General features: G+C 45.1%; 1 protein-coding gene across 3 annotated transcripts in view; it reads right to left on the bottom strand.

Annotated features, from left to right (window-relative positions):
- Nucleotides 1-19,533, bottom strand: part of TMEM154 (transmembrane protein 154) — a 44,522-nt gene that overhangs the window by 11,646 nt on the left and 13,343 nt on the right. The window contains exons 3-7 of one of the 3 annotated variants that reach the window (XM_059175404.1): nucleotides 12,022-12,282; nucleotides 11,890-11,928; nucleotides 5,964-5,991; nucleotides 4,529-4,614; nucleotides 2,452-2,509 (exon numbers count right to left, since the gene is read on the bottom strand). In XM_059175404.1, the coding sequence (XP_059031387.1) occupies nucleotides 2,452-2,509; nucleotides 4,529-4,614; nucleotides 5,964-5,991; nucleotides 11,890-11,928; nucleotides 12,022-12,282 (472 nt within the window). Of the gene's footprint in view, nucleotides 1-2,451; nucleotides 2,510-3,525; nucleotides 3,749-4,528; nucleotides 4,615-5,963; nucleotides 5,992-6,018; nucleotides 10,198-11,889; nucleotides 11,929-12,021; nucleotides 12,283-19,533 lie in introns of those variants that run through there. The other 2 variants (XM_059175396.1, XM_059175414.1) reach the window with 2 other exon arrangements.

Genomic DNA, 19,533 nt, shown 5'->3' with positions numbered 1-19,533 from the left:
CGTTGTGGTCTACAGCACACTGCCTGAATGGGAGAGGAAGGATGAGTCTCCCAGGGAAAAGCCAGTGGGGAACTTTGGGGGCAATGATGTGTCAAAGTACATTAGCCAATTGGTATGGAGCATCAATAGTCAGGGACGTTGTGCAGAGTATGTGGGAATCCTCTGTCATTTCTGCTCATTTTGCTGTACACCTGAAACTGCTCTAAAATAACAAGGTTGCTTTTGTTGTTGTTGTTGTTTTTTAATGCCCAACCACAGATATGGATGTGCCTGGCCCCTTGGACACAGTCTCCTTAGCGCATAAGGCAGTGAATTTATGTATATCAAATTTAAGTTAATAATAATAATACCAGGGATGCCTAGGTGGCTCAGTGGGTTAAGCATCTGCCTTGGGCTCAGGTTATGATCTCAGGGTCCTTGGATTGAGTCCCATGCCAGGCTCCTACTCAGCAGGGAGCCTACTTCCCCCTCAGACTGTCACTCTCCCTGTTCAGGCTCGCACGTGCACATGCTCTCTCTCAGACAAATAAATGAATAAAATCTTTAAAAACAATAATAAGGGGCGCCTGGGTGGCTCAGTGGGTTAAAGCCTCTGCCTTCGGCTCAGGTCATGATCTCAGGGTCCTGGGATCGAGCCCCACATCGGGCTATCTGCTCAGTAGGGAGGCTGCTTCCCTTCTTCTCTCTCTGCCTGCCTCTCTGCCTACTTGTGATCTCTGTCAAATGAATAAATTTTAAAAAAAAAACCTTTTAAAAATATAAAAACAATAATAATACCAGTACTTATTGAGAGTTTATTTTGTGGCAGGGTTTGTTCTAAGTGCCTTATATCTTTCCAAGTTTTTAGTAACTAACAATTAGATTTGCTTTATAATCTTGTACTGCTCTTTGACTAATCAGGAAGTACCTATATACCAAAGCCTGGGGACTCACCATTGCTGTTTCCATATGCCAGTGCTGGCTTCCCCAAGAGGGAACAAGGTGAAGCCAGGCTGTCGTCCTATGAATTGAGACCAGATAGTTCTGGACCAATGGAAGAATGCAGACATTCACCTTGAAAATCATAGTTTAGCATAAAGCAGCCGTCCAAATAGCTTGAGGCTTTTTGTCATACAGGCAGAAATGAGCTCAAGTTTATTCCCAGGACCAACCTTTCAATATTTCAGAAACGTGATTTCTAAGATGCTTTCACAACCCCATAATCCTCTAACATTCCTTTTCTTCTATGTTGCCAACAAGTTCAAAGATCAAGAGGCAGGTACCTAAAAACCACTGATGTTTCACATCATGTGAGGGTGCCCGTCAGAGATACAGTAACAAGATATTTATAGGGTTTTGGTGGTGATGTGGGTGAGCCCCACATGAAACATAACACAGTGACTCATTTTTAGGTAAGATTAAAATGTGGGGAAAATACTCCTTTGTAATTTCCTTTGTGATACTCCCCCGAGCATTTTCTTTTCTCTCCTCTGCTTGTTATATCTGGCATCTCATTTAAACAGGATAGGCTCTTTTCTGAGCCAGTGACGAATTTTTAACATGCAGATATCTGGAGAGGTAATCATGACTGAAATATTCAATAGGAAGTGGATTTCGTTCGTTGTCAAAGCTGAGGTGTGCCTCAGTAAGAATGTGGAGGCCTGATGTGTGACATGGGGGGAGTGACTACATCTCAGACAGGGTTGAGATCACCTCTGAGTCACCCCTACCAACAACTTGATGCCCCCCAAATCACAGTGGTGCCATGTGGGATAAGGGACCGAGCTGCTGTGTCATCAATCCTTCCTACCGCGACACTTCTCATGTCCCGACCAAACAATTCTCTGATCAAAAACACCTCAAACATGGTCATTCCATCCTCCCAAAATATAACAGTTAAACACCATTACGGGGTGCTGAACACCACCAGTCCTAGAGGCCAAAATCTTCTATCAAGCAGAGCCACCTAGTGGTAGGATGGAATATGTTTATTAAATTCTCATTTAATTTCTCTCCTGTAACAAATGACCCAATCCAGGTGGGGTTTTGTTTTGTCTTGTTTTTTATATGTCAATTTTGCTCACTTTTAGGTACAATTATTCCCTTTAAGATGGCCACTTCCATCTGTTTTCCATACCAAACATCTCTTCATCCAAGCTAAACAAGCCTATAGTTTGTTATAATCAAAAATTTGGGGACTATAATGGAAGCCTACTCAAGAGTGTCTCTTTCGAGGGGCAAGAAAATGCCAGCGCTAATTTGCTTCTGAAGATGGACCCACTAGGATATATACTTTGCATTTTCCTATTTGCCATAACTCACACTTTCTTTTCTCCACATGACACACACATATATCCATGTAAACCGTCTTGTGAAATTTACAGGCAAAGAGACAGTAAGTAAAAGGTCTCACCTATAGTCTCCCATCCTCACCCCCATAGACCACTCATCAACAGTGGAAACTAGAAGTACCTTGGGTTGTGGTTTGATTCCTTCTCTTCCTTTAAAGTAGGTAAACATTCACAGTCAGCTAGACAGGGGGAAAAAAAAAGCAAACCCATTATTAGTCACCAAAACTCTGTCTTCTAGCCACAAAACTCATATATTTGAACATCACATTTCCCTGATCTGTACAGTTCCTTGTGCAGAAATGGCCTCACTAGGGAGTTCCAGAGGTTAAAAGATTAATGATGGCAAGGCTCTTGAAATGGAAAAAGCATTAGTAGCACAGATACAAGACTTCAACATGCCTCTGGCCTGGTTGGAAAGGGCACAACTCATCATCGCCTGCTTATTCAGTCCCTGAAGAACCCCACTGTGGCTCCAAGAGCTAGAATCTGCATGTTTCAGGTTAGACACTGGAATAAAATAGCTTTACCAGAGGTCCTGATGTGCCTGCAGAATGATTTCAGTCAAGATGCCCAATCGAAAAGCCGCAAGTAAACTGAGGAACGACTAACCTTCTTAAAGCCATCAGAGCTCTCTCCTATTATGCCACAGTTACTTTTAAGGAAAAACAAAATCCATCCCCTCCATCATGCATGTGTCAAAATAACGCTCTGCTATGGTGGTGAAATAGAAGTGCTTTATTCCAGGTTTCTGGTTTAGTGAATGTGCTAGGATCCTGATTTTGTATTACAATGATCTCAGGCACAAAAGGAAATAAGAAAGGTTATCTTTGGGTAGTATGTATTTTTTTCTCCTTTCTACTTTTTTTTTTTGAATTTTCCATATTATATTACATATGCATATTTTATAAACTAAAAATAACAAAATGAAACTACCTTCAGGATTATCTCTGTGACCCACTCCTATCCTTAAATGTCCTATGGAGCCATTCTTTCCTCAATATTGGGCTATGAAAAGCAGTTCTGCTCAAAACTATACAAGTTCCTGAAGGGTTCTAATCTTTTGGAAAGTTTATGTTGATAAAGCCTCTGGTACAGTCATTCTAATGACAGGTCTCTGGATTTGGACTTCACTATTGTTGAACCTGATAGATCCCAGTGTATTTTTTAAAGATGAGTGCTAAAAATATGAATGATATGGTAAAATAAATCATGGATTTATTCATTTAAGCGGAGCATTAAAAATAATTTATTGATTGGGGGCGCCTGGGTGGCTCAGTCGTTAAGTGTCTGCCTTCCGTTCAGGTCATGATCTCAGGGTCTTGGGATCGATCCAGTATCGGGCTCCCTGCTCAGTAGGAAGCCTCCTTCTCCCTCTCCCATTCCCCCTGCTTGTGTTTCTGCTCTCGCTGTGTCTCTGTCTGTCAAATAAATACATAAATAATCCTTAAATTAAAAAAAAAATTATTGACTTTCTAAAGGAAATTTAAAGAAGAAAGAACAGCTACCATCATTTTTAAATTCAAATATTAATTTAAGGAAATGTAAGGAACACATACAATTACTGCCAGCTATCAACTGGGAAATAAGTTAAGGAGAATATTTGTAATACCACTATATTAGCATTGTCCCATAGAACTTGCTTCAGGGATGGAAATGTTCTAGATTTACGCTGTATAATATAGTAGTTACAAGCCACAAGTGGCTAGTGCACACTCAAAACATGGCTAGAGTGATGGAAGAACAAAATTTTTAACTTTCTTTTATTTTTTAAAATTTTAATTTAAATGGTCACATATGGCTGGCATCTGTTGTACTGGACAGCACTGATCTATGTAAACTCTATGTGGTAAACTTTTATAACCATATGCAGATTAAAACCATAGTTCTCTAAATTCTACAGTCAAATGCTGACTTTTTCCAGATAATTAGGACCTGGAGAGTTCCTCTCTTGAAAAATAAAAAAAAATACCATTTTCTTCTTTAAAGAGGTCATTTGAAAAGCTCCACAAAAATAAAAACAAATGGCACCAAGTAAGGCCGTCTTTAAGGATGGTCAGACCCAGGTTCATGATCTGCTTGTTCCAGATCTAACATGGATTGGGCTCACACCGTCACACTCCAGGATTTATGGGTATTCCAAAACCCCGGAGCCTTCTCAGAGCAGAGAAGACAGAAAAAGCAACTTTAGGTGACCATACCATTTTTATTCATGCTGTTCATCCACTTGTCAAGCTCTTCCATCTCGATTTCCATAACAGAGGGTGTGTCCTCCTCAAAAATGGGGCTACAGGGAAGCAAAAACCGTGTTGAAACCCAAAGAAGCATGGTGTGAGCCTTTCCTTTTGGGAGAGCCTGGAACATTGTGTGGGGAAAGGTGACCTTGACCTCATGAGTGACACTCCGGGGCAGATGGGGGGAGGGCGGGGTTTGCCCTCGTCACTGTACCAAACTCTAGAAGGAGGAAAGGCTAGAACTAAAACAAACCTTCCTCTATCACCGATCCAAAGACGGAGGGCACAGAGGGAGCTCAAAGGGAGCCTCTGACCGCCCCCTAGAAGGTACAAACTTGTGCCAGCCTTCCACTATGACGAGCCTCAGGGGAGTCGCCCTGTTGAGCATTTTTGCCTTGCTTAATTTCACTTCCCTTTCTTTGAGGTTTCTGATCTGTGCCCCAGGTCAAGCGGCCACTGTGAACAGGCTGTTTTCCTCACCTCTCCTTTCAATTCCCAGGCTTTTCTGTCATGGAGAAATAGAGCCCTTGCTTTCAGAAACCCACCGGCCTCACTTACCAGGGCTCAGAATCCACCATTATGGGAAAGAAGACCCTGTTAATGTAAATGGTATTGGGGAGGAGGACCACCAGCTCTGAACCGCAGCATGGGCGTGACACCATGTGGAGGAAGTGAGCAAAGTGTCTAAAGAAGCCCGGTTGCTGGCCAGGGAAGCGGAGGCAGGGCGGGGGGGGGGGGGGGGGGGGGGGAGGGGCGGGTGGGCAGGCAGCGGGGGCGGGGGTGGTGACAGGGTCCCAGAACACTCTTCTAGTGGAATCTTGCTCTCTCTCTCCCTCTTCTCCTTACCCTCTTTCTCCCCTTTCCCTCGCTCTCCCTCTCTCTGTCTCTCACTCTGTCCTCCCATTCCCTGCGCCATTCCTCTGTCCTCTCCCTCACCACCCCCACCATTCCCCTCTCCCTCCAACCCAGTGTGGTTCTGCCACACGAACTTTAGGCTTCTACCAGTGCTCGCCTCCTTTAATACCAGGGAACCTATCTTTCCTGGTGATAAAATGTTTAACCAGAATAAATGAACCAATATCCTTGAAATACACCCAGAATCAGAGTATTGAACTACAATGCCTTTGGAACTGTTAGCAGTCAAAAGAGATTTTTTTTTTTTCTGAAGAGGACCTTGTTCGTTGCCCAGATTCCTGAATTGGGGTTGGAGGACTAGTGTGCATCCGCCTCCCCTAGGAGGCTGCTCAGGGCCCTCGCCTGGAGTCCAGGAAACAAGAGCCCCTCAAGGGTCCCTCAAGGGTGTCAGAACAAAAACTCCTAAAAAGGCAGGGGGCTTTCTAATCTGCTCCTCTTCCTGAATCCCTGTCCTCACTGAGCTGGGTCACAGGCAACGAGGACTTACACTTTGATGTTTTCACTTCCCAGTTCACCTAAAGAGAAGAAAATACAAAGGTCATGTTAGTTTTCCCTGTTTTATTTCAACCACAGCTGAAAACTCCTTTACGAAGATAAGAGATGACTTCAAATAGCATTTTTAAGGGAGTAATAGTGAGCCTGAGTCAGACACGCGCCATATTGAAACGAGGTCCTCATCCGTATAAAATCTGTGTGTTTGTTTTTTTAAGATAAGATGGTCCTCTGAGAGTGTTTACCTCAAATCAGAAGTTTATCCTTTTTATTTTTTTAATCCATATAAAGAAGAAAACAGTGTGAGGGAAGGCATGTAGGAATGAGACAAGAGGGATGGCTCCTTGCCCCAAAAGGTCCCATTCAAAACATCACTGTTGGGACGCCTGGGTGACTCAGCAGGCTAAAGCCTCTGCCTTTCACTCAGGTCATGATCCTGGGTTCCTGGGTTCGAGGCCCACACTGGGCTCTCTGCTCGGCAGGGAGTCTGCTTCTCCCTCTCCCTCTGCCTGCCTCTCTGCCTACTTGTGATCTCTCCTCTGCCAATTAAGTAAATGAAATCTTTAAAAAAAAAAATCACTGTTGCATCTCTGCTTGTGACACATCAAGCCCAACACTGTGACTGTGCCTTTGTCCTGGAGCAGGCTGTGGTAACCTCTGTCAAGGGCTCTCCTCGAACTCTGCTCTCACCCCTGCTGCTTGCTTGGCTGGAGTCTTCACTCCCCTTCTGGTCTCAGTCTATACTGTCTCCTAAAGGAGCACCCTATATCTGAAGGAGGGCCCACCTTCCCGTTGTTCCCCAGCCCAGCACCTTTCTTACTCCTTTATAGCATTTGACCCAATTTGTCACTGATCAATTCATCGGCTTAATTTTGTGTCTCTCTGGCTAAAACATAGCTCCAGAAGGACAGAGATCATGCAGGTCTTGTTCGCTCTGATGTCTCTCACCTTCCATCCAGCTAACACAGTAGCCAGCAAACACCTGGTAAATGAGTATTGAATAAATGAGAAGGTCTTAATATGGATGGTCCAACGCAGATTAAATTCATGTCCAATGCTTCAGACTTCCGTAATGTTGTAAAAGTGCAGCTTTGAGCAAACCAGCTTTGTGTTACTGTGGGCGAAGTGAGAACCGGATAACAGGACATCAAATGCCCATCAGGCTCCACATGAACGTGCAGCAAGAAGCAGACCCCGGGGCCCCAGTTCCAGCTCTGTTTTGCTTGGCAGGGAAACAGATGCTTCCAGAGAAACGAGGCAGTGATGACACGTGACTGGAGAGCATAGGCCCCCAGCACCTTCTATGATGTGAAACCATTGAGAAGCAAGCCACTTTGCAGAGGTCCCCCGAACAGTCAGATGTTCCTGATCCTCGAAAGTCAGGGGTCTCTTTTTGCCAGGCCTGCAGAAACGCAGATCCCCATTGAGGAAATGCAGCCGGCAGGCACCTGGAACCAAGCTCCTGGAAGCCGGGAGCCGGTGTCATTTCCTGGGGGTTGGCAAGCTTCCATGGTGTTGCTGATCCAGGAAAGCTAGGCACAGATGGAAGTTTCATGCCATGACTGCCTACCTTCAGGGCCTCTGGGTTATGCCTTTCTGGCCCTGGTAGGAACCGGAAGCTCTCTGCAGATGCCTGATCCTCAGACACTTGGACTGGGGAGAGAGGAATATATGCATCTTGCATTTTTTATGTATTTTTAAAATCTCAAATTGACATGCTATTTCCTTAAGGGATTTTACTGCACAATCGAGCCTCTCCTATAGGTGACCTATAGGATCCCTCTGTTGTGTCACCTCCCCCCTTTCCCTCCCCTCCTTTCCTGCTTAGTAACAAGCCCAACCCCCAAACATACACTAATTTCTCAGAGAGCAAGTGGTCCCACAGCTCCACCATAGAAGGCAGGGGTTTATCTTTATAATTTGAGCGCCTGCAGGCTTTGTGGCAAGCGAAAGCCAACCCTGCATGCAGACGACAGAAAAGTTTAAAAACCCATTACAAAAGTGCTCCAGATGCACCAAACACGAGGCTCCTGTAATCAGTATTCAAACAGAGCAGAGAGCCTTCTGTGGCCTCATCTCCCCTGCTCTGAGACCATTACCCCTGGCCCAGCCACCATGGCAACAGAAAAACATCTGGGAGAGCTCACAGGCGCCGAGCATTAAGCCAGGAGGGAGACCAATTACATGTCCCCAGCAATCAGGCGCTGCCCGCACCACTCCACCTGGCCTCTATGTCTTTATTAAGAGCCATCTACTCCCTTTGCAACCGGAGGGCAAATGCACCTCTTACACAACCTCCATCTGCTCTTAATTCTGTCTTTCCTCCTACAGTTCTTCCATTCCATACCCTCCTTCCCACTTTGTCCTCCCCCTCCAGTTCCCAGTTACTCCCACTTAGCCACCCGTGCCCCACAGTCAATCACTCTCTTCTGTGCACCTCTGGTGGTGGGATTGCTGGGCTGGCAGGGCAGTGGGGATGGGGGGCCTTCGCAGTGGGGGCCAGAGCCCCATAGGAGACTGGCTTGCGTAAGCTTTTTTCCCACTCAGAACCCTCAGCAAGAGAGAGAGTGTCTTTCTGGAGATGTACTGAGCCGTGCCAGGTGCCAAGGCGTCACAGCCTGCCTAAAGTGAGGCTTTCCTGCCAGCTGTTTTCCCTGCAGCTCTGGTAGAGACACAACCCATGGAGACCCTTAATAAGTGTTAAATAAGAACAACTGCAAATGTAACTCCTGGAGGTCTAGGAAGGACAGTAGAACAGAGTTACCGCCCAGCACTTTCCTTCTCCTGGACTTGAAATGGACAAGCCCAAAGGAAGAATATGATTGCCAGTCGGAAGAAGGGTTCTTGCTACAGGTGTTGGCCAGGTCCTCCCCTGTCATCAAATGTACAGGCTTATTTCCTGATGATGAAGAACACACCAGGCTCTATTCACATGGGGGAGGGCGGGGAACAAATGTGTCTATTTCTAACTTGCTGAGGGGACATCATCCATGCCCTCCCACAAAACATTGTTTTAGATGTTTTCCAAGCAAAATGCTGGTCTGACCCAGTGTGACAGTTTTATTTCTACTGGAAAAAAAAAATATTTAAATCAGATTTTGTTAATTTGAACCGTCTCCTTTTATCTATTTTTTAGAGAGCTGGGAGGGGGTGCAGAGGGAGAGGGAGAGAGAATCTTAAGCAGGTGCCCTGCTGAACATGGAGCCTGATGTAGGGCTCGATCTCAGAACCCTAAGAGCATGACCTGAGCCAAAAATCAAGAATCCGACACTTAGGGCGCCTGGGTGGCTCAGTGGATTAAGCCGCTGCCTTCGGCTCAGGTCATGATCTCAGGGTCCTGGGATCGAGTCCCGCATCGGGCTCTCTGCTCAGCAGGGAGCCTGCTTCCCTCTCTCTCTCTCTCTCTCTGGCTGCCTCTCTGTCTACTTGTGATTTCTCTCTGTCAAATAAATAAATCTTTAAAAAAAAAAAGAATCCGACACTTAACCAACTTCTCCACCCAGGAACCTCTCTCTTTTAATTGACTTGCATTATAACATTAAATATGGACTTCAGCAGACAGGAGTGATAAACTTTCCAGCATTTAGTTTGTTTGAAGAGATACCCATGTGTTAAGCAGTGAACCATCCATATCTATAGTAAAGGAAATATTCAAACAAAGCTCTCTCTATCAAAACTTGTGATAAGCAATTGTTTTGAAAACCTAAGATGTCTGTGTTGTTTCTCTTAAAGTGAGGTATATTTAAAACAAAAAGAAAGTGCCAATTTGTATCAAGAGTAAGTTTCAAGTTTTTCTTTATCTCTGGGAATAGGTAGATGCTCTTCTAAAAAAAAAAAAAGAGAAAGAAAAAGTGCTAACACAGTTTCATGAACTCGCTCTTTCAACCACAATTATCGGGCCGCTGATATATGTGGTGGGCTACACACTGTGTCAGGTAGAAGGGGCAGTACTCATAAGCAGCAGCAGCTACACAACATGCCAGCTACTCTTTTTCCTAAGTGGTTTACATAGATGAACCTATTTACTTCTCACGACGGTTCTGTAAGCCCAGTGTTGGATTTGTCCATTTCACAGATGAGGAAACTGAATCAGAGAAGTCATAGGGCTAGGGAACAAAGCCACCCAGGCAGTGTGGTTCCAGAGTCCACACTCTAACCTCCAAACCACACCATTAAACAAGATAAACAAGGCAAGTCCTTGGTTCTTTTGGTCCTAAAGAGAACAAAACCTAGTAAGAGAAACCAAAAAAAAAAAAAAAAAAAAAAAAAAGACAAGTCACCAACTTATACCAACATAAATACCATGCACCGTAAGTGAGACCATAGTCTGTAAGAGCCGAGAAGAGGCCATGATTCATTCATTTTGCCCAGGGAGTGATTACTCAAGGCTTCACAAAAACTTGGGCATGGAAGAAGAAGGTGGCAGGTTGCCAAGCGGGCAAGAAGGAAATCCCAAACAGGAGAGTAGTGTCAACCAGTCATGTAAGAAAACATCGTGAACTTGTAAGCCAGGCTCTGGGGGCAGCAAATACTTGGGAGTGTGGCTACAGTACAGGGTGCATGAGCCCTCTGAGAAGGAGGCCAGTTCTTGACGGCAAATGGCTTTTGAACTTGGAGATGCTCATGATGAAGTTCCATGAAAAATCCCTTTCTGTATTTAGAGCCTGAAAGCATGCATATTTGAACGGACACCCCCATCCTGCCCCCCAAGCCCCATGACATCGTTAGATAAGACGGGCTACTGGTCTACGGTTTAGGCAGGAAGTTCTCACTGTCCCTGAGGTTAAAAAAATGGGGTTCAGACAGCTCTGTTTGCTTTATCTTTTTCTTTAGCTTACAAAGGAGCTCCCATGTGACCACTGTTACTAGGTCACCCTGAAATTTCAAGCAGTGGAGAAACATGTGTTTTTTCGACTCCCTTGGAATCTATGATATTGGCTCTTGCCAAGAAAGCTAACACACATCAGTGCGCCTTCCCTAGTTCGCATTTACCATACCTGCTGGTATAATGGAAAATGACCATTTATAGCTCCTGCCAAGAGCTTAAAGGCTCTGCCGGTCAAGGACAGTGAGCCAGTCCCGCAGGCCAAGGGCACGATCTCAAAGCCAGAGGTGTCCTGTTAGTGAGTGTGAGGAATATTGAGTGAGTTTTGTATATGCATATCAATATGTAGCTCATTAGCGATGTTCTCATTCTTGAGTGATTTTTGGAATAACCAAAGGCTTCAACTTTAAGTCATTTTTACCAGTACAAGCCAAAAGTACTCAAGTCTGCTCTGGACTTGGAAAACCCTGACACCTAGTATTTGTTGCTCCTCGATTTGGAATTGAATACACACAGAGGGATCTCTGACCTAGGGAATTCTCCATCAGATTGGTTTCAGAATGATACTGGTAATCTTCCTCCTACTAGGAATCTCATACGAAAGTTAGCATAGCTTTAATGAGAATAAGAGCCATGCTTACTCGGGTCTTTTCATAATCAGATTGGGATGGGGCATGGAGAAGAAAACAGTATCTTCAACAGAAATATACAGAATATATCGTATATTATACACAGAATATACGACGGAAGAATTCCTCTTCCGGTGGAGACGAGCCCAGGGTATCAACCTTCCCTGCCCCAATCCCAAGCTGACCCACTGCTTCGCCATTTTGAATGTTTCCTCCAATTTAGGGAAAGCTGCATGGACCTCTTGGCCAATATTAGATAAGGCCCTCATCTGGATTAGGTACAGAGATGACAGCTGTGTGTTTTAAATCCCAATTTAGGCCAAAGCCATTCCCTTTTTGAAAAATAAGGGAATAGTCATCATTTACTCTTTCGTGTAGTCCTGGCTGATCAACTTGAAAACCTCTCCCTTCTTTTACTTCCCCCACTCCCCACTCCCCACTCCAGACAGCGTTAGGATCCTACTCACATGTCTGTAAGGCACTCTGAGATCCTCGGCTAGAAGTTTCTGTGTAGAAGAAGCAAAAAAAATTTTGTTTTACAGATGGTTTGTTAACACGTGAAGCAATTGTCCAGAAATGGGAACATACAAAATATTTACCTTGTTTGGCTTTTTTTCTTTTATAGCGTATTACAAGGATTATCACTGATAAAAATAGAAGGGCAAATAAAACCAGTGGGATCAACACCATTAATACAAATTCTAACTGATTCTCATCCTCGTCAAAGTCGCTGAAACTTGAATTTGCAGTGAGTGCTCCTGTGGTCACTGTATCAAATGTATTTTGTATATTAAAATCTTCATGTCTTCTTTCCTCTTCCAGGGACATATCTGCTGACTGTTCTATTTCCTCAAAAAAATCTGTAGGGACACACACAAAATTGAGATTGCCATGGAGACAAAGCTACTATGTCATGTTTTCAATGATTTTTAAATACATCCTACACGCATCCTGTGGTAAACTTGGTCCCCTGCCTTTGATTTCCAGTTCAGTGTGACTGAGTATCGATTAAACGTAAATGGAGCTCAGGCTGGGAGTATATTGAACATGGGATCAGAGTCTGGAGAGAAACCTTCCACAAAATGCAGTCAGGTTAGCCCTGACCAGGTACGTTAGACAAGCTTGCGCAAAGGGCATTGAGAAGCTTTGTTGTGTCAAGGCTGATATTCCAGAACATCTCCTATAGGGGATCATGCTATTTCAATAACATTTCTGGGTAAACCTAAATTCGTATCTACTAGAAGTGAACTACTTTCCTTGCAACACTTGTGTATAAAGGAACGCACACTGTCCCAATTTTCTTTGAAGATTTTATTTATTCATTTATTTATCTATTTAGGGAAGCCTGGGTGGCTCAGTGGGTTAAAGCCTCTGCCATTGGCTCGGGTCGTGATCCCAGGGTCCTGGGATCAAGTCCCATAATCGGGCTCTCCGCTCAGCAGGGAGCCTGCATCCTCCTCTCTCTGCATGCCTCCTCTCTGCCTACTTGTGATCTCCGTCTGTCAAATAAATAAATAAAATCTTAAAAATAAAAATCTCTTATTTATCTATTTATTTGACAAAGTGTGATTGTGTGTGCTCTTGCGTGAGGAAGGCAGGATCTGAGGAGGAGGGATGGAAGGAGAGACAGAATCTGAAGCAGACCCCCCACTGAGCACAGAGCCCAATATGGGGCTCGATCCCACAACCCTGAGATCATGACCTGAGCCCAAACCAAGAGTCCAAGTCTCTGACACTTAACTGACTGAGCCATCTAGGTATTCCAGACTGTCCTAATTTTTAATAAAAGGTTACCTATCAGTGTGGAAGAATTCTTAGAAACTGGGGTGACTGATTGGGTTTCAGTGTCAGTTCCCACATAGTGCAGAGTATTGAGTCTCTCTAGGATTATCTGACAGAAATTTTCCTGGGTTCTAAATAAAAACATAGCGTGTAATTCGTTTGTAAGGCGACGTTCTCAGGAGGAACTTCCCCTAGGGACTGAGGAAACTACACCAATATTTAAATGTATTTCATAAAAAGCATTTTCAGAACTTTCCCTATTAAGAAACTTTAAGCAAGTTTATTCTGTTTGAATTTCCGATTGTGTGGAAAGCCATCCTGGGGTTCATCCCAGGGCTGGGAAGGACTATGAGCCTGACGATTATCTAACAAATCTCCCCTCACCTTGGCTATGTAGTGATCACAGTAAGGTAAGCAGAAGGCATTCATCCTATCATAGCATAGCATAGCTTATCCTTCATATGGGGCCCGCCAAGGAAGAGAGCATATGAGTTCGGGCCATAGAAAACTAATCCAATAAGGTGATGGATGGGAAAATTCTTTCTAAAGAGCAAGGTGCTGTGCAAATAGAAAAGTCAGTTGCTACAAGCCAAGCTTTCTACTCAGAGGTCAGTAGCCCAGCAGAACGTCGGAGCAGGTCCCTGCAGGGTCCATGTCACTCCTGTCTGTCTGTGCGACTCAGTGACAATGGATTCCTCTGATTTTATTTATAAAAACATTTTTTTGATCATAGTCTAATTTTTTGTTGTTGTTGTTGTTATACAGACCAACGTCTCAGTTTCCTCCAAGAGCAGACAATCCACTTGAAAAATCTCATTGGTAAATGCCACCCAAAACCATCGGAATCAATCACAAACTGCAGAAACCAGTGTCCCTCACGTGTTTCTGCCAAAAGCAGGATTTTAAAAAAATGTCTACTATTTATTGACCTCTGTCTGGGGTAAGTGGCTTTGTCTATATATATGTTTTTGAAACAAGGTAATAAGTTAATAATAATAACCTATGTGAAGAGCTTTGATTCATCATGTATCATCCTGAACCAGGAAAAGATGTTTGTCCTTTATTAGAAGACAGAACAATCTCTTCATTAGAGTCACCTTGTTTGCAGAGCTATTGGAACCAAATAGCATGCTTCACTGATAATCCAACCAGAGATGACTAGACATTTATGGGACATTGGGGGGGGGGGGAGCAGCACCTTTGCAGGTGCAGTTGGTGGTACTGACCCTGTTTCTTTCTTTTTTTTTTTTTTTCTCAAAGATTTTATTTATTTGACACAGAGAGAGAGAGATCACAAGTAGGCAGAGGTAGGCGGGGGTTGGGGGAGAAGGCTCCCCATTGAGCAGAGAGCCGATGAGGGGCTCGGATCATGACCCGAGCCAAAGGCAGAGGCCTTAACCCACTGAGCCACCCAGGCGCCCCCTGACCCTGTTTCTTCAGGTCAGTGCTCATGGACCTTCCTCGAATCCCCAGACTTGCCTTTTATCTCATTCCCTTACTTCTACTACAGCTGAGGCTGCCGCCACTATGTCAGGCTAACCTTCCTAGAGAACTGACCAAGACAAGTCCTGTGCTCTGTCTTTTACGCAGATTATCTCCTTTGCCCTTACCATTTTTCCAGATGGAAACTGGGGCAAAGAGGTTACACGGCTTACCCATAGTCACAGAGCAATCATGGAGGAGGGTTTGAACCCAAGAGGGCCAGTCACAGAACCCAAGCGTTAAACCTCACATAGTATTTTCCCTCCGATAAGATAGGAATATGATGATTACCAGTCATCAAGTGATGAACAAGAGAGGGAACCCCCTGTCCTTGCTCCTCTGCCTATAAGGAGGTGGCTTCCTGTCACGAAAGGGAAGGGTGAGGGGATGGGTCCCAGAAACCTTGGCTCTGCAGGACTCCTCCTCAGCCCGGATGCACTGTGGGCAAAGCTGCCCAGAACAGCAAGATGAGCTTGGCACCTCTCCAAGGAAGTCTTTTTTTCTTTTTTTAAGTTTTATTTATTTTATTTATAAAATTTATTGATTTTAGAGAGAGAAAGAGAGAGAGAGAGAGCAGGTGTGGGAGGCAGGGCAGAGGGAGAGGGAGAGACAATCTTAAGCAACCTCCCTGCTGAGCACAGAGCACAATGCAGGGCTCGATCCCACGACCCTGAGATCATGACCTGAGCCAAAACCAAGAGCTGGACGCTCAACCATCCACCCCTCCAAGGAAGGCTTTGAGTCACCACTTGACCCTTGCCCCAGAAGAAGAGAAAATAAGGAAGGAAATATGGTAGCTGGAATAACGAGGGCATTTGGATAATCAGGAATGAAAGAGAAATGGTACAACCAGATGGTCCCAGGTGGCACATTCATTTTTCAGTATAAGGAGCAGTGCTGGTCACAGGTGGCCTTTACTGACAATTGGCAGTGAAAAGGGCTGGCATTTCTCTCCCCATATCCCTCTCATATACACCCTAACATACATCTTCCACATGAAGCCTCAGTTACTCTCTCAGAATCTCTAGTGACTACCTGAATAAATAAGAACCAAGGGGTCAGTCTCGCTCCCTATTTTATTTTTCTTTACCTTACAAGCCTTCATCTCCAGATGCTTCTATGAGAACCTTCCTCCCAGCTTTCTCTGCCCCATCCAACACCATCATAGTCAAAAATAATAAATAATGGCAACTGGCATGAATCCGATGCTTTATATGCTAGGAACTAGCTAGGATAACAGGCACTGCCTAATTTCATCTTCATGACAAATTTATTGTGCACATTTTACAGATGAAGAAACTGAGTCTCGAATGTCTTGCCCTGGGTTACAACCCTGACATTTATAAGTTCTGCTACATGTGGTTTGAAAACCGCATTCCCTAGAGCATAGGTGCCAAAGGACAGTGAAGTTTCCAGTCACAGCTCTCTCACTTCGAAGTAGTGGGAATTTGAATGAATTCTTCACCTCTGTGGCCTACTGTCCTAGTTTGTACAACTAAGGGGTGATCCCCAAAGCCCCATCTACTTCCACATTTCCACACATATAGTGTTTATCTTGTTTTTAATTAGAATTTTTAAAAATTATTAGACATATGGTACTTAGACATGGTACTTGTACATGGTACAAGTACTTAGACATGGTACTTAGGCACATGGTACTAAGGTCAAAAAGGAAATGTCACTACACCACGTCCCCTAGTTACTCCTGTTTCTTCCCCAGAGGTGGCCATTATTTCTTTTGCCTTCCAGAGAAACTCCCTGCCTATGTATCATTTCCTGTTTTTGTTTTTGCTTTTGTTTTTAACACAAAAGGTAACAAAGTCTACATATGTTCTACCCTTTGCTTTTTTTTTTTTAACTTAAAAACTGGTTTTCAAGATTATTTCCTGTCTCTATACAGGGAGTTGTTTTCCCCCCTATTATCTGGTTGTATCATAACCTATTCCTATTCACAGAAATTTAGGTTGTTTCTTTTGCATTCTCAGAGATGTCATAATAAATACCCCTGTACATCCTTCAGTTGGCACTTGTGCCTGTACAATGTGTATTGTTTTAGAAGATTTTATTTATTTGTCAGAGAAAGAGAGAGACCAAAAGCAGGGGGAGCAGCAGGCAGAGGGAGAAGCAGTCTTCCCACTGAGCAAGGAGCCCAATGCAGGACTAGATCCCAGGACCCTGGGATCATGACCTGAGCCAAATGCAAATGCTTAACCAACTGAGCCACCCAGGCACCCCTGTACTGTCCATATTCCGTCTCAAGTGTAGAGAGAGGGGGTTGGGTGCCGTGGGGAGAGGAGACAGCACCAAACTACTCTTAGAGGTCTGCCCTCATAACTTCTCCGAGATAGCTCCAGCCCAGGCCTCACACCATGAGGACTGGCAGAAAGTTAAGTTAGGAAAATACTGGGTGTGCAGAGTGTCTGATGAGAAAGGAGGGGCAGAAGTTGACCAAGAGTGGGGATCAGTCCCAAGAGTTCATGCCAGGAGCATTATATGTCATTAACAGGGGAGCTGGGAAATTAGGGTAGGCCATTGAATCAGGTCAATGACCAAGCATGGGTGACCTGGGTAAGAGTTCAGAAGAAAACCAGGGATGGACAAACCCAAGGTGGGAACTGCAGAGGAGCCAGGGATCACAAGACAAGGCAGGGGAGTCCAGACGGCAGCTCAGAGGATGTTTCTCGGGAGCATTATGGAGGCTGTCCTGTGGCTCATGGGGTAACAGCAACTCTTAACCCAATGGACACAGGGCCCCCTAAAGCCACACTCCCTCGGACATGCCTTGGACCCCAGCCTTTTCTAAGCAACCCTCGCTGAGGCCCATAACTGTCAAGAGTGATTTCCTGTAGGAACCATCCTATGCTGCTGGGATAACCAACCTAAGGGGTCCAGCACTCTTACGGGAAAACCCAGAACTCTCCTTCAGGAAGTGAGTCTGGGGCTTCCGTGTGAAGCAGAACATTCAGGGCCGTGTCTTGTGTGATGTGTGAACTTTGTGGACATCTCCGTGGCATCGTGGCAGGCAGGATGCCGACTGACAGGGCCTGCGAAAGCCCCTCTTGGCTTCAACCTTCCCTTTCTTAAAGGCCAGAAAAGGAGGACCCTTTCCTGCCTACCCCAGCGTGTTCCCCCAAAGAGCAAAGGGAATCACAGACATGAAAATGCAGCTAAGGCTAACCCAGAGGGCCCCACACTCCTGCCAGGTGCTGGTGGATTTGCTACTTCCTTTATGGTCCGCCCCTTCTCCCTCTCCCCTCTCTAGACTCACTGGTTTCTCTGCTGCTCCCCAGGGGACTAATCTGTCCGCAATAACGGCTTCATTCTTTTGTCGTTGTTGTGTCTGCTTACCTAAATTTGGACATATTTCGGGGTAAAATATGTATGGCCCGGGGGCTAAAACTGAGAAAGCTGCAGAAATGGAGAGGGTCCAGCCTGTGAGCGAAAAGGGAGAGGCGTTAGGCTGCAAAAGCACAGAAGAGAAGAAGGAAGAGCAAGGACAGTACGGGACAAGCAGACCCGCTGTATGAGGGACACCCGGCGGGGCCAGGGCCCGCAAGTGACCTGCCCAGGGAATCTGTGTGGGGCTGCGAGGGCTCCAGGCCACCATGGAAGCTCTGTCTTCAAGGGGTCCCCAGGCACACTCTCCCGCCCCCACCCTGCACTCTCCCTTTCACCGTCTCTCTCCCTCCACTCGGGTCCCGCCAAATCTCTGTATCTCCACTTGGCTTTTAATCCTCAAATCCTAAAATTACCAGCTCATCAGTTGCACCTGCAGCGTCCCTTCCGAAAGATTTTTGACAATATCATGCAAACACATCTGGGGCGCATACTCCACACATCTGGCAAGGACCCTGGGGCAAATCCTCGGAGGTAGGTTGGAAAGTGGGGGAAATGTTCTCAGTGAGCCTGAGGGGCCCCAGCCTCGGAACAGGCACGTGACCCCCCCCTCACCCACCCCCCACACTCCCCCCACCCCCCCTAGGGACTCTGCTAAGTGGAAATGACTCTGCTTCCCAGCCAGGCAAACCAGCTAACTTCCTCTTTTTTTGAAAGTGGAACAAATATGCAACCTAGCTCTAGTTTTTTTTTTTGGTTTTTGCTTTTGGTTTTTTTTTTTTTAAGTGGGAAAAAAACAAAACAAAAAACCCCAAAAGATAAGAATTAGTACCAACCGAAAGAATGCCACGTGGCTGTTATAATGTAAAGTAGAACAAGGCTGGGCGAATGGCATAAACCTGGGATAGCATCAAGTATGTTGGGCCTCAATCAGAGGACCCATTCTTTCATTTGTCATGTGGACTCTGTGCCCATATTATGTTAACTTTTATTTCATTTTATTTTTTTAAGAGTTTCTTTCTTTATTTTTGCAAGATAGAGAGGGAAAGAGAGAGAAAGTGTGCACGTGTGCCCTCAAGGGGAGTAGGGGCAGAGGGAGAAGCAGAGTCCCTGCTGAGCAGCAAGTCAGATGCGGACTGGATCCCAGGACCCCAGGATCATGACCTGAGCTAAAGACAGACGCTTAACCTACTGAGCCACCCAAGTGCCCATATTTCATTTTATTTTATGATTTTAAACAACTTGATCATTCAGATAATGAAACGAAAGGAAACACAAGGCAGGCATTCAAACTCACTCCTGCTTTGAAGAGTAACGGGAGGATATGAATTTCAAAACATTCAAGACACTAAACCAAGAAGTCGGCCTACTTCTCAGCCCCCTGTAGGGCTGCACACAGCAAAGAGCCAGTCAGTGTGAGAAGGATGAGACAAAATCAAACCAAGAAGCTCTCCAGGGGTTCTCAGCCTTGGCTGCATGAAAGAATCACCTCAGAACCTTTCCACTCTTTT

Source organism: Mustela lutreola, chromosome 1, assembly GCF_030435805.1.
Source record: "Mustela lutreola isolate mMusLut2 chromosome 1, mMusLut2.pri, whole genome shotgun sequence".
NCBI lineage: Eukaryota > Metazoa > Chordata > Mammalia > Carnivora > Mustelidae > Mustela > Mustela lutreola.
This window is presented reverse-complemented; position numbering and strand designations above follow the sequence as displayed.